At 48.3% G+C, this 20,421-nt stretch overlaps 7 protein-coding genes across 7 annotated transcripts; 4 read left to right on the forward strand and 3 right to left on the reverse strand.

The window, feature by feature from the left end:
- Positions 1-189: 189 nt before the first annotated feature.
- On the reverse strand, positions 190-741 carry VFPPC_14598 (hypothetical protein; the record flags this gene model as incomplete). Its single annotated transcript, XM_018292366.1, has 1 exon — positions 190-741. The coding sequence occupies one exon, from the start codon at positions 739-741 to the stop codon at positions 190-192; it is 552 nt and encodes a 183-aa protein (XP_018139302.1).
- A 1,125-nt stretch (positions 742-1,866) lies between these two features.
- Positions 1,867-2,218, reverse strand: VFPPC_16528 (fungal hydrophobin domain-containing protein; the record flags this gene model as incomplete). Its single annotated transcript, XM_018294281.1, has 2 exons — positions 1,867-1,908; positions 1,973-2,218. The coding sequence occupies 2 exons, from the start codon at positions 2,216-2,218 to the stop codon at positions 1,867-1,869; spliced, it is 288 nt and encodes a 95-aa protein (XP_018139301.1).
- Positions 2,219-5,343: 3,125 nt separating this feature from the next.
- VFPPC_09418 (glycosyl transferase family protein) lies at positions 5,344-6,347 on the forward strand (the record flags this gene model as incomplete). The annotated part of the gene is made up of 2 exons (XM_018287956.1): positions 5,344-5,374; positions 5,443-6,347. 2 exons carry the CDS (start codon positions 5,344-5,346, stop codon positions 6,345-6,347), a joined length of 936 nt encoding a protein of 311 aa, XP_018139300.1.
- A 1,005-nt stretch (positions 6,348-7,352) lies between these two features.
- VFPPC_09417 (hypothetical protein) lies at positions 7,353-8,210 on the reverse strand (the record flags this gene model as incomplete). Its single annotated transcript, XM_018287955.1, has 1 exon — positions 7,353-8,210. The coding sequence occupies one exon, from the start codon at positions 8,208-8,210 to the stop codon at positions 7,353-7,355; it is 858 nt and encodes a 285-aa protein (XP_018139299.1).
- A 2,397-nt stretch (positions 8,211-10,607) lies between these two features.
- VFPPC_09416 (hypothetical protein) lies at positions 10,608-12,017 on the forward strand (the record flags this gene model as incomplete). The annotated part of the gene is made up of 3 exons (XM_022428657.1): positions 10,608-10,919; positions 10,965-11,159; positions 11,226-12,017. 3 exons carry the CDS (start codon positions 10,608-10,610, stop codon positions 12,015-12,017), a joined length of 1,299 nt encoding a protein of 432 aa, XP_022284143.1.
- Positions 12,018-12,676: 659 nt separating this feature from the next.
- Positions 12,677-13,819, forward strand: VFPPC_09415 (hypothetical protein; the record flags this gene model as incomplete). The annotated part of the gene is made up of 1 exon (XM_018287953.1): positions 12,677-13,819. The coding sequence occupies one exon, from the start codon at positions 12,677-12,679 to the stop codon at positions 13,817-13,819; it is 1,143 nt and encodes a 380-aa protein (XP_018139297.1).
- Positions 13,820-16,882: 3,063 nt separating this feature from the next.
- VFPPC_14597 (tetratricopeptide repeat domain-containing protein) lies at positions 16,883-20,082 on the forward strand (the record flags this gene model as incomplete). The annotated part of the gene is made up of 3 exons (XM_018292365.1): positions 16,883-17,744; positions 17,852-18,490; positions 18,560-20,082. The coding sequence occupies 3 exons, from the start codon at positions 16,883-16,885 to the stop codon at positions 20,080-20,082; spliced, it is 3,024 nt and encodes a 1,007-aa protein (XP_018139296.1).
- Between the last annotated feature and the right edge of the window lie 339 nt (positions 20,083-20,421).

Raw genomic sequence — 20,421 nt, forward strand, 5'->3', positions numbered from 1 at the left:
GTTATGCAACGCCCACAAGCAAGTCACTCAATGGCGGAAGGCGCCTTTAGATTTCTAGCAAGAAGTATTCTGCTATTTGTGGCCCAACACCGACTTTAGAATACAGATTTATGTATAACTATCATCTACGCCGCGTTGACGACTAGCCAACCCACCCCAGCTCGAGCGTAGTATCTCACTATTTCCGGCCTAAGAACCATGACCCTTTATTAGCCCTAAGTTATCAAACAAGCCCAAGAGATCGTCTGGGACGTAGGATTCACTAGCGGTATGCGGTGCTGCCGCTGCAATCAGCTCTTGATAGGCATCCTCAAAGGCAGAGATATTGCTTGAGGTGCGTATGCTGGGTTGTTTGAGAATAAATTCCTCGCAAGATCTCAACCACCCGTCTACCGAAGCAAGGAAGAGGCTCAAGTGCCCACAATCTAGGCGTAAACCAACGCAATCTCGGGTATTTCGAATAAGCTGAGTGTTGATGACCGAACGCACGGAATCGAGAGGAGGGGTAGCGTCCGCTATGGCCTTTAGTTTTCGCCGAGCTTCAACAGCTTCCGAGTGTCTAGAAATCTTGGTGCCTAGCTGAACAAGTTTCACAATAGCTTCTTCTATATCTTGATACCATGGAGGCAATTCTTGTTTGTGTAGTCTTTGGAGAGGATCGCGAATATTGCCCATGATAGCATCGTTCAATATAGGCAGAGGCGTCGAATCAGAGTTAGGATCACCGTGTAAAGGAGGCATGTTGGGCTGCTGAGACTCTCGAGGCAGTAGCAGTAATAGAGATACTCTTTGAAACGTCGACGAGGGTCGAGTCAAAGGAGGATCAAGAACTGAGCTGAATTGAACTGTATTCCACTCGGTTTTACATGCCCTGCTTGTGGGGTTGGGTGAGGGTCGACACGCTCGAACGTTACACATGTATCTGAGGGTCCCAACAACTTCCCTCATGCCAACAACAGGTGGCTTAGAACTGTGGAGTAGAGGTCTGGTTGGTTTTGGTATTGTCTTGTAATTTAGCAGGGCGTAGTACTCCGTAGTTGCATGTCCTGGTGGTTTGAGATACTAAGACTACATCAATGTAACAGCTACTGCCCAGCGAAGGGGTGTTTTTAAACGGTTAGTTTATTGGCTCTATGTCGTGTCTTTCGGCTTCCGGGACTCGCTTTCAGGAACAGACATGTTAGCCGATGCACTAACGGCGATAAGGGATCGCCGACAAGGTTAAACGGCCCTCTGCCGATAAACACAAACCCACAAACAGGGTGAGGTGATGTTTCTCCATGTAGTAATGCAGGCGTTGGACGATCCTGACATCCCGCATTTAGCGCTCTCGGGTTGATGCCCGAATCACACCATGGCCAAACGGCGTTGCCTGACTTAGCTGCAGAGGCCAGTCACCACACGTCAGAATACACTTCGAGTTCGACAGCGCGGCGCAATGTTGCTACTGGCTAACTTGAGAGAGAAAATACATCCCAGGGTGTGGATTGAGTTGAAACAACATGGATACCTAGAGTCTCTACAGAAGCACGAGGCAATAATGAATTTGAGAGTGTAGCCGTCTTTGTTTATCGCAATGACTGAGTTTATTACCAATAATCTTGACTAATAGCTAGTTAGGAGGATATCGTCCTGCCTCTGCCCCTGAGAATTGGTGCCAATTTCCAGTTGATTTTATCCTCCATGCTCCGAAATCAGCGCTAGCATTTGGCATGTAACAAGCCACTTAAAGACTGTCTATCTATTAACACCGTTGACTGAGGTCCAAAAATGGGAAAACTGTTCCGCCACTTCGTCTCGTCACCTGACAGAGTTCGCCGACAATGAAGCTGAGAAGTTGTCTGCCGTCAGGAGGAATGGCTCAGTTTAAACCCGAACGCAGTTAAGACCAATGTTGACCAAGCCGTTCTAACGATTACCAATTAGTCATGAAGTACAAACACCTGATGTGTCTGCCCAACGGATATCTTACCTGAGGAGGAGCCGAGCAGCAAAAGGTGCTGCTGCTGCAGGTGTCGCCAAGAACGGCAAGATTGCAGAGTAGATTGGTCAGGACGCCCGTCGGGGCGTCGCAACAGACCATATATGGACGGTTATTGTTGCAGATATCCGAAATGCCACTGCCATCGTCACCGTCCCAACCGTCGCTCCAGCCGTCGGGGGTGGGAGCAGCCATGGCAGCAGCTGCAAGAGCAATGAGAGTGGTAGTAACCTTCATGTTGATGGTTAAAAGGCTGAAGTATTGTAAGAGTGTAGGCTTTTGGAGAGAAGGTGATAGTTTGATGGTTGCGCTGGGATGAGTCGATGAGAGAGAATCACGTAGAACCAGGGACAACACCATGGTTTTATATTCGCGAATGAAGCTATAACCCCCAACAATTACCCTTCTCTCCAATATCAGATATTCAGCTGTTGAGGAGGCGCGTATCCCGTTGTACAGCTTGATGGACCCTTACTTAGAGTTGGGTATTGCCAAATACGGCGGCCGCGCCATGTCGTTGGCCCCTGAAAGATCGACATTTGTGTTTCCTGACATCTCGGGCGCAGCCGTGCGTTCCATTCTGTGTCAATTTGCCAAATGAGATCGCCCCTGCAGCATGCTGGACACCGAAAAGGTCACCATGTTATCACGATACTCGTACTTGACTGACCAGTTGTGGCAGTGCAGCTGTTGTGAAGTGGTTTCCTGTTGAAGTTGTTGGTGCAGGGAATCCAAAGGATGATTTCGACGCCCGGTATCGCAAAACTGAAACACTCTAACGACGTCACTGAAGCGTGATGGTTTGTCATATTGGAATAGGAATCTAAAAGAATATGTTACAGTTACTAGGATGCCGAGCACTTGATAGCTGCACTATATGCTGTGTTACCTTGACAAGTACATGCTGGTGCCTGTCGATCAAAGCCATGACGATATGAAAGTTGAGATTGATTATTTTGCAATAATCAATAGGATTTGAGTTAGTTCACGAAGCTCAAACTATTCTTTTCAAATGCCGGGCGAATTGCCAATGCTTGACAGTCCAAGATGACGAGATCTATGTCTCATCCTGTTTCCAGATGCTGAGGCTCACAAACGAGCAGACTACGGGTTATGAGGAAGTCGAGCATACCGAATAATTGTTGTACAATTAGACTTGCTACTGAGTTCTCTTTCGTCGTCTCAGTGTATGCACTACACTTCTATGGATGTCGTATTCAATCACGGCAGATGTCCGAGGTGAGACATTGAGTGAAGAAGGTGTTAATGTAGACAGTATTCACCATCCACAAAAATATAATTCCTCATTTGGGACACGCCAAAAGTCCACATTGGCGATGTAATCTGTAATTGAGGTCAGAATGAGAAATCCCGGTTGCCGATCAAAGCATGCAGATCATAAGCCACGTTTACGCCTCCGGCTCAACAAAGCACCCCTTTTGATCGACGGTCCGCAAACCTCTATTCAGAAACTGCAACACGAAAAATTGTCTCCGGATTCCTCAAAAATTCCTTTTTCGAATGTTTCTGGTGATGCTATTCTTTCGATTTCGTGGCTTATGGTGGCGCAGACTCATCTCTCGTTCCCGTCAACGTTTTCTCGATCTTCCACGGGGAATTGGCGTACATCGCAAAACGTTGCATTCAATTTTCAGCATCCCTATAGACCCGTCCTCATTTTGACCCTTGTTGGACGTTCGGCCGAGCTGCAATGTTTTCGGCCCGAATAACCATGAGCCCGGCCGGACAAAGTCACTGTCCAAACTCAGGCTCGTCATATGTTCGTCACGTCACAGACATAGATCCCGTGCGAAAGTGTTTCAAAAAGAGTTTTCACTGCTTTCTCGCGGTACCGTTACCATGAGGCAAGAGACCATATTCAATCACAGCCAGTGCAGCTTCATGGCACGTCCAGGGTAACAAGAATCTTGGCCAAATCGCTACACTAAGAAGTAATACTAGCATTGATCTGTCTAATTCGTGGAATATTGGCTACAGCGTAATAATAGACTTTGTGAGATGTGGAAGAGTACATCGAGAACGGTATTTGGGTGACTGCAGTAGACGTATTGTTCTAGAAATTCCGACAATATCTCGTTGGTATGAATCGGGCCTGAGTTGGGTATTCAGAACCCCAAGCTGGATACAAACATAGATTACGATGAGCATTTGGAATTGTCTGGCTCGTTATTGCGCCAAACGAGTTTGACTCAAATACCGCAATAATATGATTGTACAGGTAACCCATTAGGCATAATAGTACGTGAGTGTAGGAGGAAGTGTCATGTACTACAGCATATCGGATAACAAACAGGGCAGAGAGTTCAAGTCTGAGGTGAGATTACCGTGGCTCGAACAATGATTTGGTCGCCAGCAGTCACCATAGTATTCATGAGGAATATTTGTCTGCCGGAAATGAATCACACACCCACGCGAGGCAAAACCGACCTTTAACTTTGCCGTTCAAGTCATACTCTTCTCTTTCCGGACAGTAGATACGGGGCATTTTCAATAATTAAAGAGTGTAATCTGTTACAACTCCTTTACTTAATCCTGATATAAGCATGCTTGTCTAGTTGATATCACCGTCATTCCATATGGACCTGCTCATTCTATACGTCCTTTATCTAACACTTTAGTTGTTTGAACTCCTTAGTCTAATACTGTATTAACACTGACGACAAAGAATTTTTCATATTACCTTTTTAATACTTTTTTTCGCGCCTAAAGGTGTCCTTATCCTAGCCTTTTCTTTGATCCAGGTAGGTCGTGGACGACGGTACAGGGTTGACAGCTCAAACCGAGAACTGATTCAGTCGCCAACCCGACAAAGTCCGACTAGTTATTTCTGCATTTGGAATATAGAAACCGTTCTAGTTGGCGAGCATAAAATACGAGCCTCCAATTTGTAATTTTAGTTGCAAACTCGAGGTTGCAGACAATACTGGGTTGCAAGGCTTAAGATGACCCTCTTTGGCCGACGTCTTAAACAAACTTGACTTTTAATCCACAATGCATGATGTGACTCGGGCTAGCCACTTTGAGATGGCTTTTCTTACTAATGCTGCAGCCCAGAAACCTCTGCGTCGAGCGTGGGATGCATCTTTCATCGTCATTCCTAAAGCGATCCCGGAGCTTTGGCACCAACATTGTCAGCAAACATATTTAATAACACAAGAATTAAACTTGTTGGAACTGGTCGCGAGCCGTGGTAAAAAGGCTTCGTCGCACACGAAAGACAAGGCTGTCATTGAAGGAGCCAAGAGACTCAACGGCCGCCAATCGGAATTTGCGCAACTCAACACGCGTGTGACGAAGCTCCCAATCGGCATTGGCATCTGAGCCAGTAACATATCATCAAAATGACGTCCATACCCGTTAACTCAGACAAAGGTGCGTCACGCGTTAACAAGGGCTCACGCTCATCCACCATCCGTGAACAACATACTCACTCTCAATAGCCTGGGTTACACTCATAACCAACGACTCCTACCTCCCAGGCCTCCTCACTCTCAACCACTCACTCCGTGCCGTTAAATCTGCCTATCCGCTGATAGCTCTCTACACTCCGTCTTTCCCAGCCTCCGGTCTCGCCGCTCTCTCACGTCGCGGGATCCCGTCTCTGCCAGTCCCATACATTGCACCTAAATCCGGCAAGAAATACGTCCAAGATGCGCGGTTTAACGATTGCTGGACAAAACTCGTCGTATTTTCACTCGCCCAGTTCTCACGTGTGGTACAACTCGATTCTGACATGCTCGTTCTCAAAAACATGGACGAGCTAATGGACCTCCCGCTTGATCCCGTCGCTCTCAGTGAAAGCGGCACCGTCGAGACGAGTAAGCGAGTATTCGCATCCGGACACGCCTGCGTCTGCAACCCGCTCAAGAAATCTCACTACCCGGCGAATTGGGTCCCCTCGAATTGCGCGTTCACACACCAGCATGACGATCCGGACAGAGCGCAAGTGGAAGGCGCTGATCCGTCAAAGAGCCTGGGCGACTTGAACAGTGGACTGCTTGTCGTTAACCCGTCCAAGGTCCTGTTCGATCAGATTATGAAGCATATGGATGCCCATGGGGAAGGCTTCAGCTTTCCAGATCAGGATTTACTAGCCGATTTGTATAGGGGGCGATGGGTGCCACTGCCGTACATCTACAATGCTCTGAAGACGATGAGGACTGAGGGAGTTCATCACCAGATTTGGAGGGATGGGGAGGTGAAGAATGTGCATTATATATTGAGCCCGAAGCCGTGGGCGGAATCCAACGGTCATAGTGAGATTAATGGGTGGTGGGTGGATGCCAATGCGCGGAGGTTGGAGCAGGAGAGGGAAGATGGGATATCAGACGAGGTTTCGGTCTGAGGGAGTATGAAGCACGGTGGTGTTTGGGAAAGCATGGGTGAAGTGGTAGCGTTTTATCTCATGGTGACAGATGGGCGATGAGCGATCGTGTAGAAGTGCCGGGATGAATGGGAGTGGATATGAACCCATTTCAATGACGAATTTGGACACATCTCAGTCAAAACCACCCAATCGTCGGCGCTTAGTGATCCCATGAACAAGGAGGTAGGTCGGTTTATTTTGGGAGTTTGCATCTGCAAACTAGACTTTATTACAGTGCTTACACTTTTAGATCTTGCGGTTTCTTAACTCTTTTCCACTATCATCTAAGCCTGTAAATATAAGTATTTATCCATATAAATTATAAGAAGATATTTACCTTTAGATGTCCGGATTAACTCTTCGGCTTGCTCCTTAGCCCAATACCAGGCTAAACAGCGAGACCGTCTATAACAATACAGTTTATACCGCACGTACTATATCCCTTTAACCTATACTCGGTGGTCCCGTGGTATCTGGGCCACCGCTAGCTTATAGGCCGCGTCGTTATGGGCTTCAAAAAGAGCCATAATTAAAGGGTATTCTTGGCCAGGCAGAGTTAGCGTATCACCAGAAACAAGAGTAGTTAATTCGGAGCTATTATCGCTATCTGGTCCTGTAACAGAAGCCATATTAGTAGTGGTGATGAAATTGAGATGTTGATAATGGGGATAATCACCTCATTTCCGTATTATAATACTTGTCACGACGAAAAAATGTACTTAAATTGCCGTCGCAGATAGGTGGCAAAGCAAGTCACTCTTTGTCTCTGTAGCGTCCATAGCCATCTTTAATTTCGGTGCTTTGAGCCACCTAATTTTACCCAAGCCCAGCCCAGCCTAGCCACCCCCTTTGTCGAGGCAGGCCAGCGTCCTCCCCTTCAACAAGGCAGAGGCAGGCTGACAGCAAAAATTAGCTGCCGAGGCAGGCTAGACACCTAGAATTCGCTGTCGAGGCACGGCTAGGAGAGGCTAGGCACGGGCAGGCTCAGGCAACGGCGGGGCGTTTGTTTTCACTGGTGACTTCTCGCAAAAAGTCATCAACCTGATCTAATCGCCGCATCCTTTGTTCTTCTTCCGGTGTCTGCTTTGGGGTCTCTGGAGTGATTATGTCTAGTATCTGCAGTTCGCTTAACTTCTCCAGCTCCATCTTGAGTTGCTTAGCTAGAACTATCCATGCCTGAATGTCAATGTAACGGACGCACTGCTGTCGCTCTATCATCAGCTTCTGCAACTTAGTTAACGGCATCAACTCTCGGATTATGTGTAGTGCCTCTCCACCAGAGGAAACAGAGATTATTAGACTTCGTATGGATTCAAGGCGTGTTGGAGAGATTGTTTGAAAGAAACTTGTGCTTGGCCTAGGCGTTGTGACAGAATACTGTATGTAGTTGATAGAATAAAAAATAGGCTCGGCCTCGGCGTGTATCCTTCGACAGGTTTCAATAATAGAGAGAACCGATAAGTGAGGAGAAGTTCGGTGGCTTGCTGGATACCATTTTAGTTGTACTTTGGGTGACTTGATGCGGAGAACCTCCTCATAAATTCGAAGTCGAAGCTCAATTGGAAGCCTAAAAAGTATACACTGGGCCTGTTCGTCATATAATGACCCATGATTTTTAAGGAATATTGGAAATTTGTAGTTGTGACGCCCTGGTTCTGGTAGGACCGTGCGACGCGTATTCTCTCTACCATTTATCTGCAATGCGAACTTGCCACTGCAGTAGAGGCCTAGAATCGGACGAATAGCCTCATCAGCGTGTTCTTGATGGGACTCTTCGAGTTCCACTATTTCCCAATCACCATCATTGCATTTGTCGATTTTGGACCCGTGGTTATCGGACATTCTGGGTAATACAACTCGTGACTTATCTACTAGGTGATAAAATTATCGTTAACGTAAACCTCCGAATAGAATAAACCCAAAGCTGCAATTTGCTCGACAATAGCAAAAACTTACCCCTGGTTGTATTATTTAAACTTTTCTTCGCATGTGACACGTATCTAGAGCACTGGGATCCTAGTTGGCGATTTAGGCGTTGTGAAGAAAACTGACTGGAAAAGCTTGCTTTTTATGCGAATAGTAATGGATATCACTAGCAATATATTTAGGCAGCCAGCATCTTAATAAATCGCGCGTTATTAGCGGGGTAATTCAAGTTGGCTGTGTGGATGAATACTCGCCAATAACTTACTGTCGCCAAACAGGTCTGCAAACCTGCATCGGACTCAAGTTCTCCGAACCCAGGATCATCATCTAACTTGCAATCTGTGGCGGCAGCTTTGCTCAGGCCATTCTTTGGAGTAGAAGGCCGCTCGCCTCTACCTCTGTTATAGCTGCTAATAGGCAGGCATCATAAGCAACACCCTTCTTGTGGTCCAAGTGCATAATAACACTGTGCTATGAAAATGAATTGGAGATTGAATAAGATAAAATAGGCTGTTGAAACCTTATCATAATAACTCAACTAACAGTATTCATCACCCTGGAACTCTTTGACCTGTAGCTGACAAGCAGCTTCCCAGAAACGCCACCTCTCTCGTATATTTCTTTCCAACCCGACTAGCCTTTGCGCTCCGTCACTTTTCACTACTTCTGGCAATTGACAGACACAAATCTGACGTCGTCAGATAAACGCACCCCTCCTTTCATTTCCCCCCTTCCTACAGACACTTCCTGCCGAACAGACCCGCCGCAGCTATTGCCTTCCGCTTTGAAAGAGAAGTCACATCTGGTAAATGGAGCGTCTATACCAACCTTTGCGTCTGCACAGAGTTTGCCAGTAACTCCTGACAATCCTTCACAAAATCTCTGCCATTTCCCTGGGACTAGGACTTGGATCAAGACGTCTTTAGGGTACTATGTCTCGGGGCATTACCTTACTAGCATTAATGCTTGCGGTGCACAGTATATTTGTTAAGAGGACTATAGGTAGTTCTTTAGTAGTTGGGCGGGATTGTTGTATAATGTGCGTCTGCAATAAAGTGCTACAAAATCTAAGATATAGCAAAAGTACCTGCAAAGAAGAAATCTTCTTAATTGCTTTCTTTCTGCCTTAATAAAACGAAATATCTAAAGATACTCTTATCTTAGAGTAGTACTACTACCTTCAGGCTTGCTAATTTTACGTGTGACTTGCCTCCAGGATGGAGCTACCAGCCTGGAGGCAAATACCACCGACTTTTGCCTAGCTAGCAGGTTTACTATACTAGTTCCAGACTAGATAGGATTCTATGCTATTTGCTTCCAGGCATTACAACCTAGCTTGGAGTTAATATTGCGCCTATTTGTCCCGGTTAAGCAATACAATTTCCATCTCCAGGCTTAATAATATTCTAGCATATTTACCTCCAGGCTTGGCAGTTAAGCCTGGAGGTAAATTGTGCCTTATTTAGGCTAGTCTGGCAGTAGAACTGCTCTCCTACCGGCCCAATAAATTATTAAGACATTTAACTCCAGGCTAAGATAGCAAGCCTGGAGCTCTATTACATATAAAGTTATCTAGTCTGGAGCTAGGGAGAGGGCAGAAGATAGTAACACCTAATCTTAAAATTGCAGTTTAGGTAATAGCGGATAACAAATGTGCGCGATAGAACTTGTCCTCTACCACAATGCGATACGTTCCGTCTCACGAGATATCTAGCTACGGGTAACGGCAATTGTTAGTCGTAGCACGTAACAACCCGCATGTCAGCAACGGACAAACAGAAGCGGGGTTTGTACTCTATTGTCTAGATTAGAATTAACGCAACCTGGCAACGTTTTGACTTGGCAATTTCCATCAATCTCACGTAGCCGCAGCATCGCATGGTCTCAGGGCCAATGGATGCGAATGGACCATCTACCCGTCGATGGCTGGTAGCGACCATACACCCTTCAAACCGCAAACGGGCATGGAGCCCCAAAGTTCGGACTGGATGCAAGACATGCAGGTCAGTCATAGCCCCCAAGGCTTTTTAAAGCTAAGCTAACAAGTTGACAGAGGTTAGCTCCGACTCCAGCTTCTTTTACCGGCAATAGCCACAAAGGGCAATGCTAACTTGGACATGGAACAGTTCGACGGGTGAAATGCGATGAAGCCAGGCCAGTCTGCAGACGATGCGAGTTCACACACCAACTCCCAGAGAGCCAAGGCACTAACCAAGACAATGGATAGGCTCATCATCTGGTCGGCAGTGCGATGGCTACGAATCGTTCTTGAAACAGGCCAACTCTTTAGCCGTGATCCGCATCGCAACAACCATGGGCCATGGACACCAAGAGTCACGATCCCTGCAGTTCTTTCTTGAACAGACCCTTGTACAGTTCCAGACGTATTTTCCAGATAGCGTATGGGAGACGTATATGCTGCGCCGGGCCAGCTCGGAGGGTTGCATCCGGCACGCACTCATAGCTTTGTCGGCATTCCACGAACATTTTGTGCTTGGCCATGTGGAGGACAATGTTTTTGCTTTGCGACAGTACAATTTAGCGATTCAAGGGCTTACGGGTGATGATCGGCAACCCACGCCACAAACGTCGCTACTCTCTTGTTTGATCTTTATATACATTGAGGTTTGGTTCCCGCTGCCATAGTATGAGGCAAGCTAACACATTTAGACCCTTCGAGGACACTACGCAAACATATTTAGCCTGTTCAAAAGTGGCTGTAAAATACTCCAGGAATTAGAGCAGTCTCAGCAGGGCTGTGCCAGTAAAACGGGAGAAGCTATATGGAAACCCAAGGTACAAGTTGACGACATAACTCATCAAGGTAAAGCGTGCTTCTATCGCCTTGGGGTGCAAATATTGCTAGTACGTCTCTCCATGCCCGTCTTAACAGATCTCTAGCCTACAAACTGCTAACGTGGTTCCTGTTAGTTCCAAGGCGACATCGTGCCCGGCATTCCACCAGCGTCTATCCTAGCGTATCTAAAACCGACTCTTCAATCCTCAAACGGAACCGAATTCAAGTCATTCTCCGAGGCGAAAGAATCTGTCCAGGACCTATACCTCCAACAGTTTGAGATTGTCATGATGAACGCTGCCGAACACGCGGCATTTGCCCAAAAACTACGAAAATGGTATCGAAGTTTCCAAGAGCTTATTGCTTCAAAAGAGTCCATTTCAGCCTTGAGCGTAGCCGATAAGAGGACGATTGCACTGTTAGAAGTTCACCGACAAGACATTGCGCTGAATCTAAAAGTGGTCACCCCAGGGACTGGCGAGTACGGCCGCAACCGGATGAAATGGGATGCGCATGTCGACGACTTTAGCAGAATGGTTGACAACGCCGCCATCGCTTTGGGATCTGATGATTTCACTTCCCGGGGCAAACACCAGTTCCATTTGCATTTTGGTGTCACTTCCATTCTAGAATCAGTTACTAGACGGTGTCGAGACCCATCTGTTCGGCGCAGAGCCCTGGCATTGATGACTGCAAGGCCGGTGCAGGAAGGGATAATGAGCTCAGATCTAGCGGTCAGGACTTTGCGCCGCCTTGTTACGTTGGAAGAGGGCTCGATGATTGTTAGAACGTGTGAGGACGTGCCGGAGGAGGCAAGGGTGGTCTCCTCGGATTTTGGGGTGAGTCCTTGCGGTACACAGGTTATGGTTCGATTTGGGTTCAGGTACGGGTCTTTTGAGGAGACTTTCGAGACTTCGCCATTCTAAATGGTTGGTTTTGTATCGTGGCTGCCGTCGATTGAGGTTGGGTTGGTCATGGGATAGATCTCAACGGTTCGGGTTAAGTAAAACATGCCCAACACGTTAAAATTGATCTGATGGGGTGTTTGACTGTTTAATTGGCAGGATACGCGTGTATAAAGCTGTATCATCGGCTATGCCTGTTTTTACAATTGACATCTGGACATGGCGTGAAGGTGACGTTCCTGAATGACCAGACTGGTGTGAGGTTGACAGCCTCATTCTGGCTCAGTGCATTGCACCATGGCTGAGCCTCTGCGGGCGTGGCCAAGGAGCGAGCCTGAATGGGCGGGGTAAGGCAGAACAGGGACATCTGTAGTACTGTTAGTTTAATTTCTGCGGCGAGGCTAACATTTGAACTGGACAATAGTTTCGGCAGCATCCGTGGTGTACATTTCGGGTGATCAAAGGAGCAAATGTAAGGAGCAAATGTAATCTTGTAGGTACTCGTCTGAGTGACTGGGACCGCGAGATCATCTTTGCCCCCTCGCACATACATATATGTGTGTCGCTTCACAATACAGCTTCATTTTTGTTCTCCTTTCCCGATCCTGTTCTTCTGAAGCCTTTGCAATTACACTTGCCATTTCAAACTGGTTCTGGTCTCCTTTCAGCCGCTAGTCATCATGACGAGCACCATCACGTTAGTTTGCCTCGACGGGGCGACGGCGACTCATGCGGTCAACGACAACACGCTCAAATTGGATGTGAAAGACGGCCAAAATGTCGGACACCTTAACGGTCCTGTCCTCATTATCAGCTACGATAAAAACGCCTCGGACTCCTTGATGGTCTACGGAGAGGCCGAGAAAGCTCCCAGAAACACACCGCTCACAGCCGGAGCTGTTCTGCTAGAGAAGCTCGTACCTTGGCCATTTGACAAAAGTTCAAAACCAAGCTGGTTACCGAAAAGAGCGGAAAAGGCTTCTCTGCCCGAGGCAGTGTTGAAACTCTACGACAATTTCGACCACTCTAATGCCGATGTGGTAGCCATCGTATCCAAAGACGCAGACTGCAGCAACATTGTACGCTGCATCGCTGAGCTAACGACGGCCACATTTCTCCATGAGCCAGTAGAGAAGCTGAGACAATATCTTTTCCGAGTCGGCAAGCTCAGAATTCCAGAGGAGTGGCGGGCAAGAGCGAGGGAGATCTACGACGACGAATACAAAAAAGCCGTGGGCGAGCTTTTGCCAACTTTTGCTCAACGGGGTCAAATCACACATGTCTCGCCAACCAAGAACAAAGGCAAAGTCGACGTTGTAAGAAAAGTTAGACGCGTGGCAGAAGACGATGTAATCGTGAAGCCAGCGGAATCCGGCCAAAACGAGCAGCCCTCAGGGATTGATGAAGGCTCCAGAGGCGCATTCAATCGCGGTTTGGCAAGTCTGATAGCCTGCAAGGAGAGCCACAAAGACAGGCGGTTAATGGTTGATGCATTTGAGGGCACCATGTCCGAGGTGCCACCTACGGCGATCTGTGACATTCCGATCGAGCTTACCATTCCCATTATGATTGACTATACCGTCATCTGTGTTATCGATACCGCAACTGATGAGGTTGAGATTAGACTTACGAGGTTTGGGACCCCTTTTCCTGCAGCTATCGATAGTTTGAGAAGGGCCCTGGGAGTCGATGTCACCAATGCTGCAATATGGAAAATATTCCACCCCGAAGTTGATGAGAAGAATTGGCATGGGCAGATTTTCGGGGAGAAGAATGACAGGTTTGCAGATATTATTGACGCGTATCTTGATCCTGTAGATTAGGATACCTCTGGTGTAGAAGTCGGCAGTTGGCGAGGTCGTTCATTGAAAGCCGGCATTTGAGTAAATGACCCTGTGAACCCGCAACTGATGCAGTCTAACAGAAACTGGTAAATCCAGGTTTAGACGTTCAAAGAGTAGAAAACAGGCAAGTAGATAGAAATTCGAAGGCCGGTACGAAAGCGGCTGCTAGGATTCAATACTTGATCGTATAAAATAGCTGGTGATACTAGGTTGAGTTAAAGTTGGTATTGGCCTGACCAAACACGGGGAGCGTCGAGGATGTGACATGGAGATCACAACCCATGGTTTGTTTTCTTGGAGCCCATCATTTGGAGCTGGGTCTGCGCATGTTTTGAAAAGGAGAAATGATAAATAAAAACTCATTGGAGACAAAATTGGTAGGTTCAGCCTCACATCATTGAACGCCACTTCCACTTCGGGCCGCCCCGATCAAAGTGCCGTCCATCTGGTCCAGTCCATGTGCCCTTGACTTCACTTCACCTGAATCTATCCCCACCTTCTTCAATCACCCATCCCCATCGACGTCTGGTCGCAAACATGGACGCTTCCCGCGATGGCGGCCATCCCCCAGCGAATAATGATACCGAATACTGCCCATCTGGAAATAGCCAGGCCGCCGTTGCCTTTGACGGCCATGACCTCAGCACGCATCGCACAGCCGAGAATTATGGCTTTGGCTCCATGTCTGGCCAAGGTCAACTCGATGGCATCAATCACGGCAACGGTTCGGCTAACGCTGGCCATCTTCAGACGAAAACACCGCCGCCGCCCTTGGATGAGCCCTTCTGGCAGAGTCCATTGCCAGACGCCTTGCTCTTTCAACCACCTACGAACCTTTTGAGTGACTGGCTTCTTGAACAAAATTACCAACTGCCCTCGCAGCCTCAGCCCATGGAGCCATTCGCATCAGGGACAAACACTCTCAGCCGTGGCCCCCCAAACTCATTCAATGCATATGGACTTCCTCTGGATCCGCCTGGGCACGATAGCTATGATACCTACGCTTCTGGGCCATCGAACCACTATTTCATGTCTCAAAACACCATGGAACCCGTGGTTTTCCCCGGGCCACCCACGAGCCCTTGGGGAAATAATGACTTGTCCCAAAGCACAAGCGCACAGTGGTTGGATTTCTCCCAACAATCCATGTCTTTGTCCCGAGCAGATTCCAACAAGTCACCCTCCTTCGGCCGCGCGTCACCACCTGGACTACGCTCTCGGGCATCGTCCTTTGGCAGCCACAACAGCGGCCTATCTTACCCTCCACGACGTCGAAGCCCAGGCGCAGGAAGAACGCCCGCCAAGAAACCTGTCACCATATCCTACAACCGCGTTACCCGCCAAAAGGGTAATGTTGTTGAGAAGAAAGTCGGCCGTAGGAAGGGGCCACTTCGTCCTGAGCACCGGAAGCAAGCTAGTGAGATACGGAAGCTGCGTGCCTGCCTTCGATGCAAGTTTCTCAAAAAGACCTGCGACAAGGGAGATCCTTGCGCCGGCTGCCAACCTTCTCACGCTCGACTATGGCAGGTCCCCTGTACTCGCATCGACATCAAGGATCTTGGCTATTTTCTCGAAGGCTTCAGCGCTGATTGCCAGCCAAAACAGAGTTTCGCTCCGTCAGTCAGTGATATCAAAGGCTATGGTGATAAGGAGACTCTGATATGGGTCTCTCATGGATATGGCCTTGCCCTGCCCGTAGTCGCTCGAAAAATCTTTTTCACCGACACCCACGTTCTGCCTGTAAGTTGGGTTGAGGTTACGACGGGTAGGGGTACGGGACCTCTTGAGTTTGAGACCCCTACGGATGAGTTTACTGTGGGCGAGGAGGGTATTAGTCGCCATGTCTTGTCTGAGTACGTTGAAAAGTATATCGACGGGTCATTTGAAGAGTTTGTGGATGAGTACTATGGGTATACCCCCTTCATCACCGAGATACTCAAGACTATTCACCGCTTCTATGTAAAGGAGAAGACTTCGATCATACGAAAAGCCCTTAAACTTCTTGTTGCCTATAATCTCGCTACAAGTATAACCACGGTAGAAGCAACAGGCGATGTGGATTTTGAGAACTTGTTCGATGACGACGAGTCTAGGTTTTACGGCCGTGTCGTTGCCCCCGTTTTGATCAACCAGGAAGTCAAACTTGGCCTAGCGGAGGTATGGCGTGAGCTGCATAAGGATGTTTTAGAAGAACTATCCAGCTTCTTTTCGGCCGTCTACAGTGGTGACAAGCTGAAATACTGGCACTACATTTTTACAATGTCTTCGATTCTGCTTATCATTTGGGAACAGATGCAATTCGACTCCCACTATCGAATTCTGGAGCCTGCTACGGTTGATAAGTTCTGTGGCGACATGGAGGCGACGCCTGTAGGTGTTATCGTCGGACTCTTTCAAGCTATTTCACAGAAACTCCCTGACTTTATCGAATGGGATACCCGCCGCCACGGTCACTTATTAAACAATAACATTGCAATCTGCGAGGCACTGACCGGAGTTCGACAGCATGTCACCAAGCATGGTAAGCATCTTCCCTCGCTACAGACGCTCCTTTAGACATGTAAAGTTGACGCAGCCAAACCTGCAGAGGCATATCTGCGAACCAGGAAAGATGCCAAGTTTCATCGCGACCAGTTCGACTCTCTGTCAAATAAGTTTTTATCAAAACTTGTCCTCCGGACATCTTGAGCGCAAATCGGGTTTCGCTTTTTGAATGTGAACAGTGGAACATTGCGGGCTCAGTCAGTCCGGAATTTTGACGGTCAAAGGCTCAAAGTTCTCGTGGGGCCCCATCGGCAACGCGACTTCATTCCCACCTCCAAAACACTCCATCTTGGAAAGTATGCAGCGAGAGCAGTCCGCATCGACGTCGAAAGGCATATTCGCCAACAGATTGAACACGTCAGAAATGAGGGGCAGCTTAGCTGCCAACCCACGTGATGAATTGCGGCTGGAAATGCCACAAGCCGGACTGGCGTTTACATCAATCACCTCAATTCCGCACCTAATCTACTTGCCGATGGTTACGACCAATCGCCTGGTATGGCAGAGACACCAAAGCTCGATGATTATACCATTGTATTGTTCTGCCCACTGGTTATTGAGCACCGCGCAGCCCGCCTGATCCTGGATGAAGTTCATAATGGGGTTCCAGAGAGATCTCCAGGGCAGACGGTGTTGTACACGCTGGGCAAAATTGCCAGCCACAACGTCGCCATTGCTGGATATCCTGCTGGCGAGGTTGGGATTGGCATTTCGGGAAGCATGGTCTCCGAGGCATTGCGAGATTTCCCTAACCTCGAGGCCGGCATACTTGTTGGTATTGCTGCAGGTATTCCCTCTCCAACAAGAGACATTCGCCTTGGAGATGTTGCCGTCGCTGTCCCTGACGGGGACCGACCCGGCGTCATTGGTTATGACTTGGTGAAAGTTGGAGACGAAGAGGTTCGGATCAAACAGTGGCAAAACTCGACACATTCTCTTTTTCGGTCTGTAATCACCGGCATCCAGGTCCGTGAGGGATCCCCAGGGCTCAACTTTACCCGCCATCTGAGTTCCGAGTCAGCAGAGTTCCAGAGGCCAGGTCCCCTTCCGACCAGTAGTGAGTTCCCAACTTCCACTATTCGTCACCAGCCTCGGGCTCATTACGGCACCATACTTTCTGGGAACAGCGTGATTAAGAATAAGAGACGGAGGGATGAGCTACGAGATCAATACAATGGAATCGCAATCGAGATGGAAGCAGCCGGTATGATGACGAGACTCCCAGTAGCGGTTATTCGAGGAATCAGCGACTTTGCAGATGCAAACAAAAACGACGAGTGGCACGCCTATGCTGCTGCCACAGCGGCAGCATATGCAAAGGAGGTCATCATCGGCCTTGGTCCACGCAAACTCATCACTGGTATGTGTTGAGGCCATGTCAGGCGGTGCTGATTTTTACAGCCGTACATGATATGGTCTAGCCTAACCCGGAAGATAGCCTCATGCATGGCTGACAAGTTTAGGTAGACACGACATCCGTCATCTCATCAAATGTCAACTCCCTTTTGAGCCTCACCCTCCCAGAACAGTGCTCATTTGTGGGCAGGGAAGCCGAGATGGCAAAGCTGGAAGAGTGGGTGGGATTCAGTCCTGTCCAGCAGTCGCAAAAGTCGATTGTTGCGCTCTGGGGTTTCAGTGGTGTAGGTAAATCACAGCTCGCATCCGCATTCGTGAAAAGGCAAAGGGATAAGAGTCTTGACTATGACATTTTCTGGCTTAGAGGAGATACCAAAGAGTCATTTGGCCAGAGCATAGTCAGCCTTCTCAAAGCATCTACGAGCTCTGTTGATGCCAGTTCTGAGCCATTGGGAGATCATCAAGAGCAACGAACAGTGCTGATTAACTCTTTCTTTACTGAGCTTAAAAAGCGTTCACGGAGCAGATGGTTGCTCGTGGTCGACGACATGTCAAGTGACACGGCCATGCAACAATATGTACATGGCTGCATCAGTTCCCTACCACACGGCTCGGTTATCCTCATCACGAGAAGTGCAGAAGTTGCGGCCAGATACCATCGGCGGATAGAAGTGAAAGGACTCCCTGAGACAGATGCCATCACCATGTTCTCACGGGAGACTGATGAGAAGTTCCTAGGATGCGATGAAGGTATGGACTTGCTCGTCGCCTCAACCAAGTACCAAGCTCAGTGTACCATCGCGCTAACCATTTTCTTAGACGTTCTTGAGCTCTCAATGTTACTCAACTGCCATCCTCTTTCTCTGAAACTAGCGGCATCAGCCATCATGTTCTACCCCTTCAGCATATCCGAGTACATCTCAAGGTGGAAAATGCGACGTCTCGATGAAAGTCTCCCGATGGACAAGACTGTGTTACGCTCATTCGAGATCAGCTTTGAGGAACTCGACAGATTCAATCCTCTGGCAACCAAACTGTTGACACTATTTGCCTTTCTAGATCACAGAGATATGTGGTATGATCTCTGCTTAGCTGCTACCGACGAGGACGCCGACGGCGACGACTATCCAGACTGGCTCCTTCAAATAATGTCGGAAGGCAACTTTCACGACTACTACCTCCCGATGCGTAATTTATCATTCGTCGAGGCCAAACCCGGCAGCGACCACGAATACACATACGAACTCCATCCAGCAATCCACGACTACGCCAGATGGAGGGTAAGAGACAGTGAAGAAGAGTACATCAGATGCGCCATATCCTTGGTTGCAGCAAACGTCCCACGCTCCACAGACGAAGATTTTCTCGAGATAGCAAAGCGCCTAGAACCGCACGCGGACCAATGCAAAATCTACATGGAGCAAGATCGAGCCGGGCCGAGCCTAGATCTCGTGGAGCTCGAAAAGTTCGCAAACCTATTTCGCCAACTCGGCCGCTACGAAGAATCCTCTCACCTCTGCGACGGAATCCTCGACATCCTCAGAAACGAGGACCAACCCGACCAATCCACATTCCACATGATAGCCGGTATAGAAAACAACCTTGGCCTAGTCTACCACTCACAACGGAAATATGACCTCGCCCTGCAGGCGTTCAACAGCTCATACAACAGACAACTCCAACTCCACACACCGGACCAAGACGCCGCCATGTCAACAATATACAATAAGGGCAGAAGCCTCCTAATGCTAGGCAACCTAGACGACGCTCTCCAACTCCTACACCACGCACGCCAACACTTTACCCCAGCCTCATCGCCATTTCTCACCACCACCACAGACGAAAACCACCGGCTGACCAACCGCATCCTCAACGACATTGGCGAAATCCACCTCCGCAAAAACGACATCGACCAAGCAGAGCAGTACTTCAAAGCCGCATTCGACAGTCAAAAGCAAATCATGCCCCTCCACCCCTCCACCTTTGCCATCCGCCTCAACATGGGCCGCATTTGCGTCGAGAGGCTCCGGTTCGAAACTGCAAACAGGATATTCACATTCATAATCTCCACATATACAGAGTGGTGGGGAAGAGGACATTTCGAAACCATGCGCGCGATAGCCGAGCTGGCGGATTCATATCTACGGTATGGCGAAACGCTACGTCTTATGAATGGGAGTGGTGATGCGGAACTTTCTATGGCGGGGGAGCTGTGGCGCGAATTACTTGGTTTCTATGAGGAGATGTATGGGAAGGGGTCCGATGTGGCGGCTCTGGCGAGGGAGAAGTTGATGCGTGTGCGGATGGATTGTGTGGAGGATCTGTATAGTGAGTATTGCTGATTCAGCTGTTGATAATGCTGGGTGTGTGCTATATGCTCTCTGAGTTGTATACATCGTTGAATGGGATGATGTTGAAATAGTAAAGATGTGAAAGGCGAATTCTACGAGACTAAGTACCGACTATCATCACACCTGTCACATCACAAGACCAACTCTCACAAACGAGATATATTCCCCAACTACCAGGTATAAGTCCACACCATGTATTCTAACAACAGTCTGTATATGCATATGCCCTGAAGAAATTCCAATCCTAGTCTTGCCCTTGCCCAGTCTACGTAGCATGTCTTCAAAGTCCGACCAACGCCAAACTATGCACAAAGAAAAAGTAACGGTTCG

The sequence above is a fragment of the Pochonia chlamydosporia genome, chromosome 7 (genome assembly GCF_001653235.2).
Source record: "Pochonia chlamydosporia 170 chromosome 7, whole genome shotgun sequence".
Taxonomy (NCBI): domain Eukaryota; kingdom Fungi; phylum Ascomycota; class Sordariomycetes; order Hypocreales; family Clavicipitaceae; genus Pochonia; species Pochonia chlamydosporia.